This window comes from Aspergillus undulatus, assembly GCF_047715775.1.
Source record: "Aspergillus undulatus strain CBS 261.88 unplaced genomic scaffold BDV17scaffold_2, whole genome shotgun sequence".
NCBI classification, from domain to species: domain Eukaryota; kingdom Fungi; phylum Ascomycota; class Eurotiomycetes; order Eurotiales; family Aspergillaceae; genus Aspergillus; species Aspergillus undulatus.
The window spans coordinates 232,509-250,371 of NW_027396606.1; the positions used below are offsets into that span (position 1 = coordinate 232,509).

General features: G+C 51.9%; 9 protein-coding genes across 9 annotated transcripts; 5 read left to right on the top strand and 4 right to left on the bottom strand.

Moving 5' to 3' along the window:
* Window positions 1–30: 30 nt before the first annotated feature.
* rrp3 (RNA-dependent ATPase RRP3) lies at window positions 31–1,528 on the bottom strand (the record flags this gene model as incomplete). Its single annotated transcript, XM_073760914.1, has 3 exons — window positions 31–1,068; window positions 1,118–1,158; window positions 1,210–1,528. 3 exons carry the CDS (start codon window positions 1,526–1,528, stop codon window positions 31–33), a joined length of 1,398 nt encoding a protein of 465 aa, XP_073620491.1.
* Window positions 1,529–1,704: 176 nt separating this feature from the next.
* On the top strand, window positions 1,705–3,429 carry BDV17DRAFT_250213 (Brix domain-containing protein). The gene is made up of 2 exons (XM_073756301.1): window positions 1,705–1,925; window positions 1,977–3,429. Exons 1-2 carry the CDS (start codon window positions 1,728–1,730, stop codon window positions 3,111–3,113), a joined length of 1,335 nt encoding a protein of 444 aa, XP_073620492.1. The 5' UTR covers window positions 1,705–1,727; the 3' UTR covers window positions 3,114–3,429.
* On the bottom strand, window positions 3,430–4,545 carry BDV17DRAFT_250215 (riboflavin synthase). Its single transcript, XM_073756302.1, has 4 exons — window positions 4,462–4,545; window positions 4,269–4,399; window positions 4,091–4,213; window positions 3,430–4,028 (listed from the first exon to the last, which is right to left on the bottom strand). The coding sequence occupies exons 2-4, from the start codon at window positions 4,297–4,299 to the stop codon at window positions 3,481–3,483; spliced, it is 702 nt and encodes a 233-aa protein (XP_073620493.1). The 5' UTR covers window positions 4,300–4,399; window positions 4,462–4,545; the 3' UTR covers window positions 3,430–3,480.
* A 1-nt stretch (window position 4,546) lies between these two features.
* On the top strand, window positions 4,547–6,605 carry BDV17DRAFT_64839 (CaiB/BaiF CoA transferase family protein). The gene is made up of 6 exons (XM_073764900.1): window positions 4,547–4,883; window positions 4,954–4,985; window positions 5,055–5,178; window positions 5,232–5,736; window positions 5,796–6,089; window positions 6,149–6,605. The coding sequence occupies exons 1-6, from the start codon at window positions 4,701–4,703 to the stop codon at window positions 6,358–6,360; spliced, it is 1,350 nt and encodes a 449-aa protein (XP_073620494.1). The 5' UTR covers window positions 4,547–4,700; the 3' UTR covers window positions 6,361–6,605.
* A 1-nt stretch (window position 6,606) lies between these two features.
* BDV17DRAFT_64840 (uncharacterized protein) lies at window positions 6,607–8,949 on the top strand. Its single transcript, XM_073764901.1, has one exon. It carries the CDS (start codon window positions 7,133–7,135, stop codon window positions 8,855–8,857), a length of 1,725 nt encoding a protein of 574 aa, XP_073620495.1. The 5' UTR covers window positions 6,607–7,132; the 3' UTR covers window positions 8,858–8,949.
* Window positions 8,950–9,237: 288 nt separating this feature from the next.
* Window positions 9,238–10,820, top strand: BDV17DRAFT_64866 (uncharacterized protein). The gene is made up of 3 exons (XM_073764902.1): window positions 9,238–9,413; window positions 9,475–10,064; window positions 10,121–10,820. Exons 2-3 carry the CDS (start codon window positions 9,543–9,545, stop codon window positions 10,748–10,750), a joined length of 1,152 nt encoding a protein of 383 aa, XP_073620496.1. The 5' UTR covers window positions 9,238–9,413; window positions 9,475–9,542; the 3' UTR covers window positions 10,751–10,820.
* Window positions 10,821–12,251, bottom strand: BDV17DRAFT_64867 (rRNA-processing protein SOF1). Its single transcript, XM_073764903.1, has one exon. It carries the CDS (start codon window positions 12,052–12,054, stop codon window positions 10,891–10,893), a length of 1,164 nt encoding a protein of 387 aa, XP_073620497.1. The 5' UTR covers window positions 12,055–12,251; the 3' UTR covers window positions 10,821–10,890.
* A 363-nt stretch (window positions 12,252–12,614) lies between these two features.
* Window positions 12,615–15,969, top strand: BDV17DRAFT_278839 (uncharacterized protein; the record flags this gene model as incomplete). The annotated part of the gene is made up of 5 exons (XM_073759606.1): window positions 12,615–12,879; window positions 12,945–13,906; window positions 14,318–14,366; window positions 14,457–15,367; window positions 15,445–15,969. The coding sequence occupies 5 exons, from the start codon at window positions 12,615–12,617 to the stop codon at window positions 15,967–15,969; spliced, it is 2,712 nt and encodes a 903-aa protein (XP_073620498.1).
* Window positions 15,843–17,710, bottom strand: BDV17DRAFT_64907 (TLC domain-containing protein). The gene is made up of 2 exons (XM_073764904.1): window positions 17,131–17,710; window positions 15,843–17,079 (listed from the first exon to the last, which is right to left on the bottom strand). Exons 1-2 carry the CDS (start codon window positions 17,608–17,610, stop codon window positions 16,381–16,383), a joined length of 1,179 nt encoding a protein of 392 aa, XP_073620499.1. The 5' UTR covers window positions 17,611–17,710; the 3' UTR covers window positions 15,843–16,380.
* Window positions 17,711–17,863: the final 153 nt, after the last annotated feature.

Consider the following 17,863-nt stretch of genomic DNA (forward strand, 5'->3'; position numbering starts at 1 on the left):
ATGAGAGACATTCAACAACATTTAACAAAACTAACCCTCCTCCTGATCCATATCGTCTCTCGAACGCTTCCCCTTGCCGAATTTCTTCCCTCGACTCCCCTTCTTCTCATCAAAACTCTTCATCTCAATCGTAGCCTGCCTCGACGCCTCCGCAACCCGCTCCGCCATGACCATAACCTCATCCTTTTCCGTCCGATATTCCGGCAATTTCTTGCCTAACGCATGTTCTATGCGCATGTAGATCTCAAGATCATACTGCGTGACAATGCTAATGGCCACTCCACTCTTCCCCGCACGCGCTGTACGGCCGACGCGGTGAATATATGTCTTGCTATCCATTGGCAGGTCGAAGTTGAAGACGACGTCGACGGAGGGGATATCGAGACCACGGGCAGCAACGTCCGTAGCAACGAGGATATCGCGACTACGGGAGCGGAACTTGCCGAGCGCGCCGAGACGTGCAGACTGAGAGAGTTGGCCGTGCAGTGGGACGGCACCAAAGCCGAGGGCGCGGAGCATGAATGCGACGCGCTGGGTTTCGTGGACGGTTGTCGTGAAGATGATGGCGGACTGGCCGGCGAATTCGTTGAGAAGGTAGACGAGGTAGAGGTTTTTGTACTTGTGGGGGATGCATAGGTATGAGGATTGGAGGGTTGAGACGGTTTGGTATTTGCTTGAGACGGAGATGCGGACGGGGTTGGAGAGGGATGCGCGTTGGAGGGACTCGACTTTTGAACTGAGGGTTGCGGAGTAGAGGTACGTTTTGCGTTCGCGGGGGAGGGCGCGGAGAATCTGGTCGATTGATGTGCCAAAGTCCATGTCTAGCAACCGATCTGCTTCGTCGATGGCGAGGTATTTGAGGTTGCGGAGGGAGAAGCCTTTTGTGTTCTCGAGATGGTCCACCAGTCGACCTGGGGTTGCGACAATGATGTGAGGCTTTTTGCCGAGAGCAATGGACTGGGACACCATGTCCATTCCTCCGACGATGACGGCGCATCGAACGCCGATTGTGCTACCGAGGCTCTCGAAAGCTTGAGAAATCTGATATGCCAATTCTCGAGTCGGACTCTGCGGTTTCCGTTAGCTCATATAAGACTCCAGTAGAACGAGGACGTACCAAAACAAGACCGAATAGTGTCTGAGGTTTCTCCATGAGTGCTGCGACCTGTTAGGCTTCCATTTTATACCCTCTGTAAAGGTACAACATACCTTGAAGCATAGGCAGAGCAAAAGCAGCCGTCTTTCCACTTCCCGTCTCCGCAAGACCAATGATATCACGGCCTTCAAGAGCAGAAGGAATAGCCTGCGACTGAATGGCAGTCGGGGCCTTGTAGCCCATATTATCGCACGCATCGCATAGTTGCTCAATGATTCCTAGTTCCTTGAAAGACTTCGCCGTCTCGGGCTCCGCGCCGGAAGGTTGCTGGTCATTCTTGAGAGATCCGCGGGAGCTGACAGACTCGGACTCGGAATCGCTTCCGGCTTCCTGCTTCTTCTGAACGATCTTGCGCTTCTTGTAGGCTGACATTGTGAATACTTGAACAAAATGATGGTATAATGAGAGGACGGTGCCGTAGTGTAGATAAAAAATTATATGGAGACACCGCAAAAAGGTTGATCCGAGATAAGTTTGCGGAGCCCGGACTTTCATCTTTTTTTTCCCGCCCAGAAAGATTCAGCTAGACCATCGGTATAGAATACAACCCTTCTCCGTCAAGATATCAATCATGGCCAAGCGCACCAAGGCCCGCGCTCCCAAGGCGCCCAGTGGCCCTGTCACTGGCAAAGGCAGTGCTTCATCTGTTAGCAAAACTCCAAAGTCGATGGTTATTCGTATCGGCGGTTCGCGAGTCGGTAGCAGTGTTAGCCAGCTCGTCAAGGATGTTCGTCTCATGATGGAACCCGACACAGCAGTGCGATTGAAGGTATGAATTTATTCCAGACTCAAAATCTGGACTCTCATATTGACCGTTCAGGAACGCAAATCGAACAGACTACGAGACTTCACGGTCATGGCCGGCCCTCTCGGTGTCACACATCTCCTTCTTTTCTCCAAATCATCTACCGGAAACACAAATATGCGCTTAGCGCTCACACCGCGCGGGCCTACACTCAACTTCAAAGTGGAAAGCTACTCTCTATGTCGCGACGTCGAAAGGGCTCAGAAACGCCCAAGAGGTGGAGGCCAGGACCACAAGACGCCGCCTTTACTTGTTATGAACAACTTCAACAACCCCGATGCCGACGAGAACTCCAAAGTGCCGAAGCGCCTCGAAAGCCTCACAACCACCATCTTCCAGTCCCTCTTCCCGCCGATCAACCCTCAAGCCCAACCACTCTCCTCTATTCGCCGTGTAATGCTCTTGAACCGAGAACCTGCCTCCGAGTCCGATGAGGAAGGTTCATACGTGCTGAACCTGAGACATTACGCGATCACGACCCGGAAAACAGGCATCTCGAAACGAATTCGGCGGTTAGACCCTAGGGAAGTCCGGAATAGGGAGAAGCACAAGTCCGCTGTTCCGAATCTAGGAAAGCTAGAGGATGCCGCGGACTACCTGCTAGACCCATCGGCTGCAGGCTACACATCAGCCAGCGAGACAGAATTGGATACAGACAATGAGGTTGAGGTCGCAGGGACAACGACAAGAAAGGTCTTGACGAAACGAGAGATGCAACGTATGAAGGCGGGAGAAAAGGTCGAGAAGAAGACGAGCACACCGGAGGTCGAGAAGCGAGCTGTCAAGCTAGTTGAGCTGGGCCCGCGCATGAAGCTCAGGTTGATCAAGGTTGAAGAGGGGCTGTGCGACGGACGGGTAATGTGGCACGATTATATCAATAAGTCTCAACAGGAGGTTGATGCTCTGGACAAGAGTTGGGATACGAAGATCAAGGAGAAGGAGGCGCGCAAGAAGCTCCAAAAGGAGAACGTCGAGCGAAAGAAGGCGGAGAAGGCCAAGGCTCGTGCTGAGGGCAAGGAAGTCGAGGATGACGATGACGAACTGCTTGACGCACTCGAGGACGAGGACGAGGACGAGGATGTTGGTATGGATGATGAATGGGTGAGCGATGATGAGGGGGAAGCTGAGGATGACAATTCTATGGAGGAATGAATTCCCATCGGTCAGAGATATTCAGAGACTTGAGCATGCTACGGAGCCACCAAACGGTACATACACCAGTCAATTGCCCTATCGCCGCGCAATTGCTGTCAGTGCCATTCTTCACACTCAATTTTGTTCCTACGCAAGTGACCTGTCTTATTGGGAGAATTCGCTTTGTCCATGGCAGGTGTCTCGGCCCTCAATTATTAACAAGAAAATGAGGTATGGAGACTATGGAGTCTACAGATCCTTCGGCTTGAATGGAGTATAAGGGGTGCAAATCATGAGCCAGACACCCAGTACATTAATATACCCAATTGTTCCTCATCGGTTGTTTATAGCGGACATCGTTATTCATCTAACGTAAAAATGTCCCTTATTTCTTAAGCTTCGCATCCACTATCCGCTCAACCATCTTCTCCAAAATGCTCATATTCCCGCCCGCCGTACCAGCAAAGTACGCCTGAACCCCCTTCTCAACATACTTAGCCACACAATCTATTTCCACATTCACAAAATCCCCGACCTTCTTAGCCGCCGTAACAATCTTCTCCTGCGTGTACGCAATAAGCATAATCTCAAACCACCCCTCGGGCCCATCCACAACCTTCGTGATGGTCAAGCTCGCCCCATCAAGGGTGATAAAACCCTTCTCAACGATATAATTCAACACAGCGGGATCGCGCGGCTGTAAGCGCAGCACAAGGGAGTTCTCATCGGGAGTCAACGCGATTATCTTCGCGATTGTGTCGACGTGGCCCTGCACGATGTGTCCGCCCATTCGGGTCTCGCCCTTTACGGCGCGCTCGAGGTTCACGCACGATGTCTCAGTTAGGGCGCCGAGGTTTGTTCGGCGTAGGGTTTCGGGGGCGACGCCGACTTTGAACCAGGTTCTTTCGAAGGCTGTTACGGTTAGGCAGGCTCCTGTGGAGGCGGTTAGTTTTGGTATTGGGAGATGATATATCGAGATTTGGTGGTTGACGTACCATTGACGCTGATACTGTCGCCCAGTTGCACATCGGTGAGAATGTCCTCGCAGTCGGTGATGGTGAGGGATGTACCCCCGCCCCCGCTTGCAGTGGTGTCGAGGGGTTCGAGGGAGGAGACCGCTGAGTGCTGTTAGTACAGACGCAGGTGGTAATTTAAGTTAGCTATGGCACTCACTCCCGATAGTCTCAACGAGTCCGGTAAACATGGCGGAAGAGGAGGAATTATCGGCTTCAGTTATCCGCAGCGGAAGAGGGGCAAAGTGAAGATGAAGCTGTATGCAGCCGGCCGCGGGAGCTTCAAAGGAGCTAGGTATTTGTCAGCGCTTGTCCCGGCCATGCTGTGATACATTATTGTGTATTTCCAGTACTTATGAGAATCCTTGTCAGTATTTACAATGTCAATATAGAGAAATAAATGATCGGAGGCTCGGTGTCGAAATGCTTAGCGGAACAGGCGGGTCGACCTCGGCTTTGGAGTTGTCGGCGTCGGCGAACCGCCCGATTCGGGGAGCTTCTTCATACTACTTGGAGCTGCTCCCTCAGCTTTCATCTTTGATCAATTGTGCGTTTTCTTCTTCTCAATGTACAGTTCCCCCGGATACCCATAATGAATGCGACATTTAGACTGCAGAGAGCGCTAGTCGCTCAGCGTCCTAGCCTTCAACGATCGACCAGGAATACCATATTTAGACACGCGACACAATGGCGCTCCTATTCAACTCCGCTGCCAGATGGAACACTGCCTTTACAGGGTATTCGGGTGCTCGACATGACCAGAGTTCTCGCTGGGGTAGGTTTTGCTTCCTTGTTTCGGCGAACGCCCCAATTGCTGTGCGGGGTATATACTGACTTGATGTCAGCCATATTGTACACAGATTTTGGGAGATCTAGGGTGAGCGGCCTAGACTTGAGACATTCCAATGCAATGGCTCAGCTTCATACTAATCCATTGCTGCGCCAGGGCCGACGTTATCAAGGTGGAACATCCCGTGCGGGGCGACGATACTCGAGCGTGGGGACCCCCATACGCCCAATACAAGGATGCTACACCAAAGGGTCCAGGAGAGAGTGCTTACTATTTGGCGGTATGGCACGATCAGTCTGCAGTGTACACTTTGTCTTTTCTTAACGTATGCAGGTCAATCGCAATAAGAAGTCGATCGGTCTCTCGTTTCAGCACAAGTCTGGTGTCGAAATCCTCCACCGACTGATCAAAGAGTGCGATGTCCTTGTCGAGAACTACCTGCCCGGAAGCCTCAAGAAATATAACATGGATTACGAGACCCTACGCAAAATTAATCCGAGCCTGATCTACGCAAGTATTACGGGCTACGGCCAGACAGGCCCATACAGCAACCGCGCTGGGTACGATGTGATGGTGGAAGCTGAAATGGGGCTGATGCATATCACTGGGAGCAGAAGAGGCGAACCAGTCAAGGTTGGTGTTGCCGTCACGGATCTGACAACGGGCTTGTACACGTCCAATGCGATCATGGCTGCATTGCTTGCCCGAGCAAGAACTGGAAAGGGACAACATATAGATGCATGTCTGAGTGATTGCCAAGTTGCAACGCTTTCAAACATTGCGAGCTCTGCTTTAATCAGTGGGCAGAAGGATTCTGGGCGATGGGGTACCGAGCATCGTATGTGCCATGACCATTGTCATCAACGCGCTTGGGTTCAGTGTGCTGACGACCTCCAGCATCCATCGTACCGTATCGAAGCTACCAGACACTCGACGGGGACATCTTGTTTGGCGGCGGAAATGACAAGCTATTCGGCGTCTTGTGCGACCGTTTAGGGCACCCGGAGTGGAAGACGGATCCTCGATTCTTGACAAACAGTGACCGCGTTAAGCATCGACCAGTAATCGACAGCTTGATTGAGGACTGTGTGAAGGAGAAAACAACGCAGCAATGGTTGGAAATAATGGAAGGCAGCGGGGTGCCCTATGCTGCAGTCAATGACATTCAGGAGACATTGAATCATGCGCACGGTGAGTTTCCTCGTCGAACCCCCTAATCAATCAGTTTATCTAACATGTTCATTGTTCAGTCCAAGCTCGTGGTATGGTCATCGAAATCGAACATCCGACATGTGGCCCTGTCAAGTTGGTGAACACACCGATCAAGTATTCTCATGCCACCCCTGGCGTACGAACGCCTCCTCCCACCCTCGGGCAGCACACGAACGAAATTCTTGGAGAAGTACTCCAGTACGGAGAAGAGGATATCGCTCAGTTAAAGCAGGACGGTGTTGTATCATAGATTAATCGTTTGATCCGAGCATACCGAGTATTGGATAGACGCTTCGAATCGGAGAGCTATAGAATCGCTCGTTCAATCCCGACCGTAGTATCAAAAGATTTCGGAGGTACCAAGTCTGTAGCGATGTGTTTCTAGACTCGATCACTCGAGGTATTATTTGCGACGCAACAGGTGGCATTGTTGGCAGTCTGAATAAAACGGAAGGTGCAGAGGAATTCAAGTATCACGTGATGGTATATAAGTCCTTGGGTCCGTTCAAACTTGGAAGATGCCTGTCTGCATCTGCTCGCTCCAAGGTGACAATCGCAATTTATTCTCCATGAAACGTATTCGCTAACCTCCGATCTTACGGCACGGAATTAATCACCGACTGGATTGGGGGCATGTCCCAGCAACATGGGGTTGCTCCATCCCTCGCTTCTATAGAAGCAGCGCCCCCAACCCACGGAACTGGGACCACCAGCACCAGCGCGAGTTCACATTCACATTCACATTCACATTCACATCCATCAACCTCCTCCACGTCGACTTCAAGTCGGTCGTCTACGGCGCCCCAGTCTTTGGATCCGGTCGATCTAGTACGATATCTAGCAGAGTCCATATCCCAAAGCTCTCGGCAGCCACGACCGAACTCCTTGCACGGTTTGCCGGTGTCAGAGAAGCCCAGCAGCAAGTGTCGCCGAGAAATGGTCAAACTCCCGTCAACTGGCGTCGTTCCCCTTTAGACTCGAGTTGGAACACAAAGAATTTCATATCTCGGCGTACAGGCACAATGAAAGTCTCTTCATGTTTCATCGAGCTGCCGACGGCTCCCTTCGTGCACCCTACCAGGGTGGAGGAGCCCGTCATAACCCCAGGTCCCATACTTGCGCCTGTACCGTCTCCTAACGAAAAGAATGGAACCTCGACGAGTTCTAATGGCTTGGCTGGTATTGTTCCTAAGCCAGCAGTGACATACACAACCCCAGTGCCAGTATCGGCCGATTCGCAAGTGCCTGCCGCTGTGCAGCTCCCGTCCGAACACCGACCTTCATCTTCCAATAACATCAATGGGGCCAATTTCAAACCTCCTGGCCCCATAAATCTTGCTCCTAAGCAATTAGCGGTTTCAACTCCGGTATCAGTATCGGCCGAGCCGCAAGTGCCAGCCACTACACAACTGCCGTCAGAGGATCAGCAACCGTCCACAAACGACATTGATGGGACTTTGACTGAGCCTCATGCCCCAGCCAATATTGCTCCCAAACCAGCAGTTACACGTCCAAAGTCTCCGTCAGTACCGGCTGTGCCGCCACCTGCTGATGTACGGCCACCGTTAAACTATCAGCCGCCACCTGCTCCATCACCAGTGCCGGTAGCACCAGTACCGGCAGCGCGAGCTCCCTTGATTCTGAAGATCTCAAGGTTATCTTTGCTAAGACTCTCAGCAGGGATCCCGGTCAAAGCTGCATATACCAGCCGTCAGCGGCGAAGCATTGGAAAAGGTAGCTCCAGAAAGCGTAAACGCGGCCATGGCAGCGACGGCGAAGACATCATCCGAGCCGTGGACTCTAGCTCAGACGAATCGGACACTGCACCAACCGCGACGCAAACCAAATCTGGTCGACAAGTGAACAGACCTTCGCTATATGTGCCTTCGCCTCTCTCACCAGCTCTTCCCACTCCTCCCGGCGCTTCCCACAAACCTCAACAGACCTCTAATGCACGCAAGCGCGCCCCCCGCAAGGTGAAGAGTACAAATATAATATGCGTATACTGCCAGCGTGGCCATAGTCCAGCCAGCAATACTATCGTCTTCTGCGATCAGTGCAACCGCGCATGGCATCAGCACTGTCATGACCCACCGATTGGTAATGAAGTGGTTACGGTGAAAGAGAAGGAATGGCTCTGTCGGGAATGCAATCCGGTGCCGAATACCATACTCTATCCGACGGTTGTCAGAAGCAATCCAAAACTAACAACAAAACCTCCTGTCCACCCACCATTGACAATACCCAAGACCGAAGTCGGTGGCGAGCGTTTTGCCCCAGACGATCGCCGACGGTTTTTGTCAACTCTCTCACACGCCACGCTCGTTGAGCTTCTTCTCACCATATCAGATAAAAACCCAACGGTGCCTGTGTTTCCTGAGAATATGGCTTCGTTGCCGTCCACCAACTTTGCCCCATCACAGGCCATTTTGGCCGGATCTACAGATACTTCTACATCATTATCATCTATCACAACGCCTAATCGAATATCTTCGAACGGGCTTAGCTCCGCGCCTGCTGGTGCAGATGGGCAAAATGCTCGCAGGGGGTATTATTACGAGTCATCCGACGATGAATCGGACTATGAGTTTCAAGACCACCGTCTATACCCACGAGCTGGGAATGGAGTGCGTCTTCCGATGACTGAGGAAGACCTTGATATTTTACAGGAAGACCCGGCTTGCACCACGTTTAGCTATGCACTGTATAGAACTGCCCCTGGTATCTTAGCGAACGGTTCCGCGTGACATACCTATTACGATATACATGTATTTTTAGAAGCTTTAGGGTGAATCTTTAGCGGGTGAATGGCGTATTGGTATACTACTCATACTACTCGGTTCAGGGTTATTGTAGGGGGGTAATGGAGAGCTATAATATACTTGTTCCAAAAGCTGGCACATAAAGATCGGTATCTTTTTCGTATTGTAGTCACTTCGGGATGTGAAAAGCAATGAATAGAGTGGTCAAAGGTGAACTAAATCTTGGGTGCAGACCCCTTACCTTATTGCGGGGGACTTGTAATTAATTGAACAGAACGGGGATGAAGAAGTATGTGGATGTCATCGCCAAAATATATTCCCACGTACATATTTACCGACGCGATGAACGCTCTTTTCATCTCCGGCTAACATGAAATTAAAGTTGAATCTACACATTCAGCTCACTATGGAGCCAAGACCAAGAGTTCAAAGGAACATATGATTGTTCTCCGCAGGCGCCGCCTGTTCTACGCTAAGTAATTAAACCTGTTAGCCAACCCGAAGCTCGAATCGCGGTTCTTCATCCTTCCACCGAAACAATGTGATTCTCTATATTCTTTGATTTCCCCTTTTCTGCTACTGTCTGAATATTGACCCTCAAGCCATCGCATCTTTATAACGGTGCGCAAACCAGCGCAATCAAACCAACCCAGGCCATCGAGCAAGCGCAATGGCACCACAACCAGAACGCATCCTCACAACCCCAACACCCCCAATCAACCTCCAGCCAACCAACCAATGGCACGAACATCTAACAATCGACCTCATAATGACCGTCCTGCACCGCACCTTCCTGCACCCGTTCATCGCCTGGATAATCGTCCTCTGCCTCCGCGCCCAAGCAACACCCTACACGCACCCCGCCTTCATAGTCGCATCCAGCTACGCGGCTTTCCTGACAGTGTTTGACATTGCGTTCATGATAAGTGATCGCATTGCATTCGGTATCCCGCGCGACGTTGATCTCGCCGAGGAGGTTGTTGTTGTTACGGGGGGTGCGAGTGGGTTGGGGAGGACTATCGCGCAGGTTTATGGGTTGCGGGGGGTGAGTGTTGCGGTTTTGGATGTTGCCGAGGAGGAGAGTGTCAAGAAGGGTTGGGCGGAAGGTGATGTTGGCGGGGTGGAGTATTATCGGTGTGATGTTGGGGTGAGGGACGAGGTTGAGAGGGTTGTGGAACGGATTGTGAAAGATGTATGCATATTTCTGTTCATGATCATGATTTTATTCGCGAACTAACTATCCTCTAGCTGGGTACGCCAACGGTGCTCATTAACTGCGCAGCGACCCGGATCAACGGCCAGCCGCTCCTGTCACTATCCGCCGAAGCATTCCAAAAGACCATCCAGACGAATCTCATAGCCGTCTTCCACACCTGCCAAGTATTCCTCCCGCACATGCTATCCAGCGAGAACGGCGGGACAATCGTGAACGCGAGCTCAGTCCTTGGACAGCTGTGCGCCGCTGGCCTGGCAGACTACTCAGCAAGCAAGGCAGGTCTCAGCGCGCTGCACCGCACACTAGAGGCAGAACTCCGGGTAGCAGGGAACGGGGATAAAGTGAAGACGGTCCTCGTCGAGACCGGCCAGATATCAACGTCCTTGTTCAAGTCAGTTCAAACGCCAAACTCATTTTTTGCGCCTGTCCTCGAGCCCATTCGTGTTGCGCAAGAAATCGTGTCCATGGTAGATAAAGGGAAAAGCGGTGTTATTAGGTTGCCGACCTTTGCTATGCTTGCCAGCTTCTATGCGGTGCTGCCGGCGGGTGTTAAGCAGATCGCTCGGTATCTAAGCGGTATTGACTCCGCCGTGGCACGAGCATCATTTCGAACCGAGCAGGATGACGCCGAGAGACCGGAACTGCAAGTTGGTGAGAAATAGACGCGATCAACGCCCGAACCGGTCATGCTATGAACGTGAAACGATTTCACAAATGTACGTTAGAAATATGTAAATAGATACCCGCTGCGATCGGCATCTCTCTCACAAGACAAAGAATTGACGAAGTAGAAAGTGCACGACTATTTCTCCTGCGTCAAGATCATCTTCTCCCGCTCGCTCTGTCTCGCGCGCAGAGTACTCTTCTTAGCATGCTTGCGAATGTTCTCCTCGCGCCTCTTAATAGCTGCAAGCTCTTCTGTCTTGATCTCGCGAGCCTTCTTAATAGTCCGAGGCACGTGACGCTGTCGTTTGATGCGTTTGATCTCTGGCATATGCACATATCTCTGGACCAGCGCCCGGTCATATTCCATCTTCGTCCGCTGGCGGGCGCTCTTGATTCCACTGCGGTCGGATGCATTGGCGCGCCAGAGTCGGATGTTGCCGTCGTCGGAACCGGACAGGACGTATTTGTTGTCGGGTGTGAATTTCGCCGAAAAGACCCTTTGCATTCTCTGGGTGTGATAGATGTCACGAGAGTGGCCAGTTGCTCGGTTCCACAAGCGTATTGTCCTGTCGTAGGAGGCTGTAACAAGCTCCTCGCCTGTTGGGCTGAAGTCCACATCCATAACTGCGGCAACGTGATCCTTGAGAACGTTCAAAGCACGGTTCATCTTTCTCATATCAAACATGTAGACGTTGTGGTCTTCGTTGGCGACTGCAAAGTTGAACGGTTCCATTGGATTCCAAGCGACGGCGTTAGATGCCAGTTTCAGCACAAGTTTCGACAGAGGAGACGAGGTGCGGAGGTCGTATAGAATTATAGAGCGATCGATGCCGGTCGATGCGAGGACTGAGGTTTCGGACTGGTTGAAGGCGACTGACGTGATTGTGTCAACGTTGGTGGGCCAGTGAAGGGTTTGAGAGGGTGTAGAGGAAGGTCGGGAAAGATCGTAGATCGAGATCTGAGAAGACGAAGCGGCGAAGAACGGTCTATCCCGGTGGTGCGTTAGGCTGGTAAAAGCGCCCTGGCCGAGATATGTTGCGAGCGGCGGAGCTTCAGACGGAGAGTTATATGGATCGAACAATTTGACGGTCTTATCGGCAGCGCAAGAGAGCAGTTTCCGATCCGGTGTCCAACACACCCCTTTGACAATGTTTTCGTGCGCTGTATTATTCCAGACCTCGCCTTGCGTAACAAGGTCCCAAACTTTGACGACACCATCACCACTGCCACTGGCGAACCGTTCTAAAGAACCAGGATCTTTGGCCATTGTGTATACACCATCAACATGACCTTCTCCCATCTGGCCGAGGAAAGGCGCAGCAAAGAGCCGCTCTAACTTGACAGCATTGAGGGCCCTCGTATATTCACGCGCACGTTCAAATGGATGTTGAGAGGGGTCTAGGTTTCGAGGTTGTCGGACGACCGCAGACCCCGGTGCCTGCTGCGAGGCAGAGGATCTCGAAAGAGCCTTGATTTTCTGTCGAAATTAGTCAAACGCTCAAATGATCTGGAGAGCGTCCAGAAGACATACCATGATTTTCTTTTCTGTTACGAAGCTCGAAAATAAAAGAGCAGGAATATTTTGATTCTATACATTTTTTCTGCGGAGGCAATCGAGACCGCCGGACGGTGGGCGGTGAGTACCAGCCTCAGGCACCAAGGCTGCCGATGACTTAGCAAGGTGAGATGAAGCTCCAACAGCCAAGTGACGATATCCGCCGTCCATCATCCGCCCTCTCTCCGTTCTATCCTTGATTCTCACCTTACGAGCTCGCTTTGCGCTATACTGCGGCTCTAAACATCTACCCTTTGTCCGAAACACCTGGTCTCTGTTCCGCTCTACTCACATCAGCTTCAAACATGGCTGCTTCCTCTCAAGCTCAGCGGATAGAGGAAGCTCGAGCTCTCGCGAAGAAGGATGGTTCGAAAGCTGCGGCTATCTACAAAGACATTCTAGCTCAGGGTCCGGGGTCTACCGAAAAGTCATCGCGTGATTATGAAAACGCGCTGGTCGGATTGGGAGAGCTCTACCGGGACGAGAAGAAGCCGCAGGAGATTGCAGAACTCATCAAAACAAGTCGGGATTCCTTTTCGTCATTCGCCAAAGCAAAGACAGCGAAGCTCGGTAAGTTGTGTCTAGATTCCAGGCCTGTATATGGACGGCGCAGAAGCTAATGAGCTATGATATAGTTCGCCAGTTGCTCGACTTGTTTAGTGAGATTCCAAACACCCTTGACATCCAGATCGCCGTCATCAAATCATGCATCGAATGGGCTGTGACAGAACGACGATCATTCCTCCGACAGAACCTCGAGACTCGGTTGGTGGCCATATACATGCAGAAGCAGAGCCATTATGACGCCCTCAACCTGATCAACCCACTCCTTCGCGAACTGAAGCGGCTCGACGACAAGCTTATGCTGGTTGAGGTACAGCTCTTGGAGTCGCGGGTATACCATGCACTTGGAAACCAGGCCAAGGCTCGTGCGGCACTGACTGCTGCCCGGACTTCGGCCGCCTCTGTCTACACGCCTCCAAATCTGCAGGCCAGCTTAGACATGCAGAGCGGTATGCTACATGCCGAGGACAAAGACTTCAACACATCATACTCTTACTTTATCGAGGCTTTAGAAGGCTACAGCTCGCTGGACGAGGGAGAGAAGGCGACTGCGGCTCTCCAATACATGCTGCTTTGCAAGATCATGCTTAACTTGGTGGACGACGTCACAACCCTTCTGGGATCTAAGCAGGCTCAGAAATACGCCAGCCCACGGCTTGAGGCCATGAAAGCAGTGGCGCGAGCCCACGCCAACCGCTCGCTAGAGGAATACGAGAAGGCGCTCTCGGATTACCGATTCGAACTAGGCAGCGACGTGTTTATCCGTAATCACCTTCGCCGACTCTATGACGCTATGCTGGAACAAAACCTTATCAAGGTCATCGAACCGTTTAGCCGTGTCGAACTGGACCACATCGCCAAGATGGTTGGGTTGGATACACAGCAGGTGGAAAGGAAGCTTTCGCAGATGATTTTGGACAAGGTGATCATTGGCGTCTTGGACCAGGGCGCCGGGTGCTTGATTGTCTATGACGAGACCGAGCGTGATCAAGGATATGACGCTGCGCTGGACACCATCGCGAAATTGAGCAATGTAGTGGAGGAGCTGTACACTAACCAGGCATCGCAACTGGAGTAAACCGGAGTCAAGGATAGATCTAGTTGCTTGTGGATTTTGTCAGAAACAACATAACTAGAGAAATAATTCTTGCTCACATGTGACCATGTATGAAGGCTTTATTTCATAGACAATCGTAGTAAATCTGGGCCTGGAGTGGTTGGTGGATGTCCGAAACGGGTAAAGCGCGATCGCGACTTCAGCGAAGTTTGGAAATCCGCCGCGATGATTGACCTTGAAGCCTCCCGTCATCGACGGCTCATCGCTCTTCCGCTCTTCTCTTAAATCTCCGTGCTGCTACATCGAATCGCTGCGCTTTGACCGTCCTTAATCATGTCGGCTATGAACGCGCCAATGCCGCCCGGCTATGGGCGTGCCTACCCCCAGGGCGTCCAACGCTCCCCTGCCACGCCTCGTCGTGGACCCCAAGCTCCCGGTTAGTTTGACATCCTGCGCCACAATGATGCGCTGTCGCGTATAATCTCACTACATATAACGATGTCTAACCTCTACGGTTTACCTCTAGGCCCAATGCCCGTACAGATGCCCCAGCACGCCGTGCCTCCCCAGTACATGGCAGCGGCCCAGCGCAACCTTCCGCACCAGAACGATGCTGCCCTCCGCCGCAGCCGTAAACCCACCGACAAGAATATCCCCGATGGTGTTGAAGATGTTGTTGTTGGAGAGGGAGTGCAGCAGTACAAGAGCCTGCGCGATCTAGAGAAGCGGCTCGACGCGGCCATCGTGCGGAAGAGGCTGGACATCCAAGACTCAATTAGCAAAACAGTGAAGAAGTATCGCACAATGCGCATCTGGGTATCGAATACCGTGGAGGGTCAGCCCTGGCAGACTGGACAGGATGGCTCGGTTCCTGGGAGCACGCCTGGTTCTGGACGGTACAAGGTGCGGATAGAGGGGAGACTGCTGGACGATGATAGTGATCTTGCTGCCTCGGATAGTGAGGACGAGGGCGATGCCAAGGAGAACGAAACCGGCGATGCAATGGAAGAAGATGGTGCCGAGGGTAAAAAGACGGCAGCTTCTAATAAGCGGTCGAAGCAGCGGTTCTCGCAGTTCTTTAAGACCATCACGGTCGACTTCGACAAATCACCTTCATCAACCGCTGATGACTTGAAGACTATAAACTGGGGGAAGCCGCAGTTACCATCAAATGCTGCTACTCTGCCGCCCAACGCGGACTTTGATAGTATCCAGTTCTCCCGTGCGTCGCAGGAGAATCTGAATGTTACTATCAGCCTTGTCAGGGACGAGACTCCCGAGCGCTATAAGCTGAGCAAGGAGCTGGCGGAAGTGCTTGACGTCGAAGAAGAGACTAGAAGCGGGATCGTCCTGGGTATCTGGGACTATATCCGCGCCATGGGACTACAGGAAGACGAGGAGAAGCGTCTCGTACGCTGTGACGAGCGTCTACGAGCGGTAAGCCCCCTTGCCTACCTCTTCAGCCGTGCCCTCAATTATCTTCACTCCAATACTGACAATACCTTGTCCGACAGATCTTCCACCGAGACCAGATGTTCTTCCCCCAAATCCCCGAAAGCATCGGCCAACACACGAGCCCCCTAGACCCCATAAAACTCCCCTACACTATCCGCATCGACGAAGATTTTCACAAAGACCCAACCCCCACAGTCTACGACATCCAGGTCGCTGTCGAAGACCCCCTGCGCTCAAAAATGCTCTCGCTCACCCAGAACCCTCAATACACCGCAGGCATGCGCCAGATCACACAACTAGACGACCAAGTCGCGCTCATTATTCAGGCGCTCACGCACTCGCGCGCGAAACACAGCTTCTTCACGGCGCTATCCAAGGACCCCGCGACGTTCGTGCGTCGCTGGATTAATTCGCAGCGCAGAGATCTCGAGACTATCCTTGGTGAGGCGGGGCGTGGGGGAGGCGAGGATGGGAGTGGGGCTGAGTTTCGGCGTGGTGGTGAGGAGAGTGTTTGGGATACGGTTGTTGCTCATGAGGCGGTAAGGTATATGCTTGCTAAGCCGGAGGCTGTGATGGGGAGGTGATGTTGACTGAGTGCATTGTTTAATATATTTTCATTTTTCTCTTTGGCCTTCAGTTCGGTATACGAGATGGATTGGGATTGAAGGCGCTTATGTGGTGTTCGTTGGTTATTACATTATCCAATTCTAGTTTGTCAGTTGCCAATTGACTGACAATATTAAGCTTATTTGAACGATGCCCGGTAGATAAATTTGGAACAATTTATGATAGCATATATACTCTTGTCCGTATGCTGGAATGATAATTAATAGGAAACGATACTGTACTGGATAACAATATCCAAAGCTCAAACAATGACTACACCAAGAAAGCATACCAGCGCCTCCTCTAGTCACATTCTACGTAACCGTTTCTCCCCAAGCCATTCCAAGACAATCCAATTTACTCTTGGAAAACTGATGCACCCAACAGAATCAAGGCTTTCTGTTCCGCACACCAGAAAGACTGGCATCAACACCCGAGGCGACCGATTGTTCGTTGTCACCTAGGAACAAGCTTCCTTCTTCCCGACCCAGTTTGGCCGCAGCGTCGAGGACCGCCTGCTGAGCTAGGTCTTCCACGGTACTGTTCTCCTTGTTGTGCTCTGGAATCTCCCTGACCGGAACCTTCTCCGGTGTTGCAGCGGGGCCATGGAAACGCTTCATGACGGTCTCAATCATCTTTGAGAACCAGTAGTAGTTGAGGCCGTTGAGGATGAGGTTGGATGTGACGTAGGTCGCGACCAGCCAGGTGGGGACTCCGCCAGCGGTGTAGTTGGAGTACTTTGTGATTTCAGCGTTGGCTCTGACGCAAGTTTCATTGACGCAAAGTGAGCCGTCATCGCGAGCTTGGAAAATCTGCGCTGTGATGTCGACCGGGTTGAGTGGGGAGGAGGGACCAGCGTTCCAGGTATGCTTGAGGGCGTTTAACATGTCTATGTAAACAAGCGCTGACTGCCAGGTTCCCCATACAAGGCGGCAGCAGAAGAACACGACGAGGAGCGCCATGCCGTTGTACCATTGCAGGTTGCTACCAGTCATGTTGACCTTGTCGAGGAACCAGTGAATATTGAGGAAGGGGCTAGATAGTTCATAAAGGATGAAGGTTGGGGCGTAGAAATTGACAAAAGGTCTCTGTATGATTGTTTAGTGATTGCAGCCCTCATTATGGTGGACATCACTTACGAATCCAAAACTGAACACCCATAGCGCAGATATAGCATGGAAGAGCATGCCAATACCGAACATCTTTACGTAGATGGTGCTAACAATCAGGTCATAGATAAAGTACCCCACGGCCAATGAACTGATCAAAGCACACGACCCGGTATATCCGAGGACTCTCTCCCCAGAAGACATGGACTTGCGCTCCTCATCCGCAAAAAGCACCCACAGGGCGACGGCATTGATAAATGTGCTCTGAACAAGCGACACAACATGGACATCCCAGTTGAGCTTAGTCCGCTTGTTGAGGCTAGGGTAGTGACGTGGGAATAGCTTTGGAGATAGCCATGGTGAAACCACGTAATGGATAAGTAGATAGCCGATGAAAGCGGCGACGACTTCATGAGAATGATCAGTCAGAGCAGGAAGATTGAACCGCAAAGCCCAGGGCCTGACGAGCTCTTGTAACCACTCTGGGGAAGGCGGAACTGGGTCCAACATGCTGGTGTGACCACCGACTTGGTGGTGAGGATATGTATGCCTCGCGAGATAGGAGAGTGGGACTAGGAACGGCGGCTAGGAAGAGGAAAGGAGACTCCGATATAAGGCTGAGGTCGAAGCTATGATGAGGCGCTAAAGATGTGAGCTGAGCGGGGCATGGGAGAGCCTAGAGGCCGGCCATATTGGTGGGAAACGGTGATGCCTGCGAGGGGGACAGGGAGATGAGCTGGGGCTCTGACAGGGCTGAACAAAC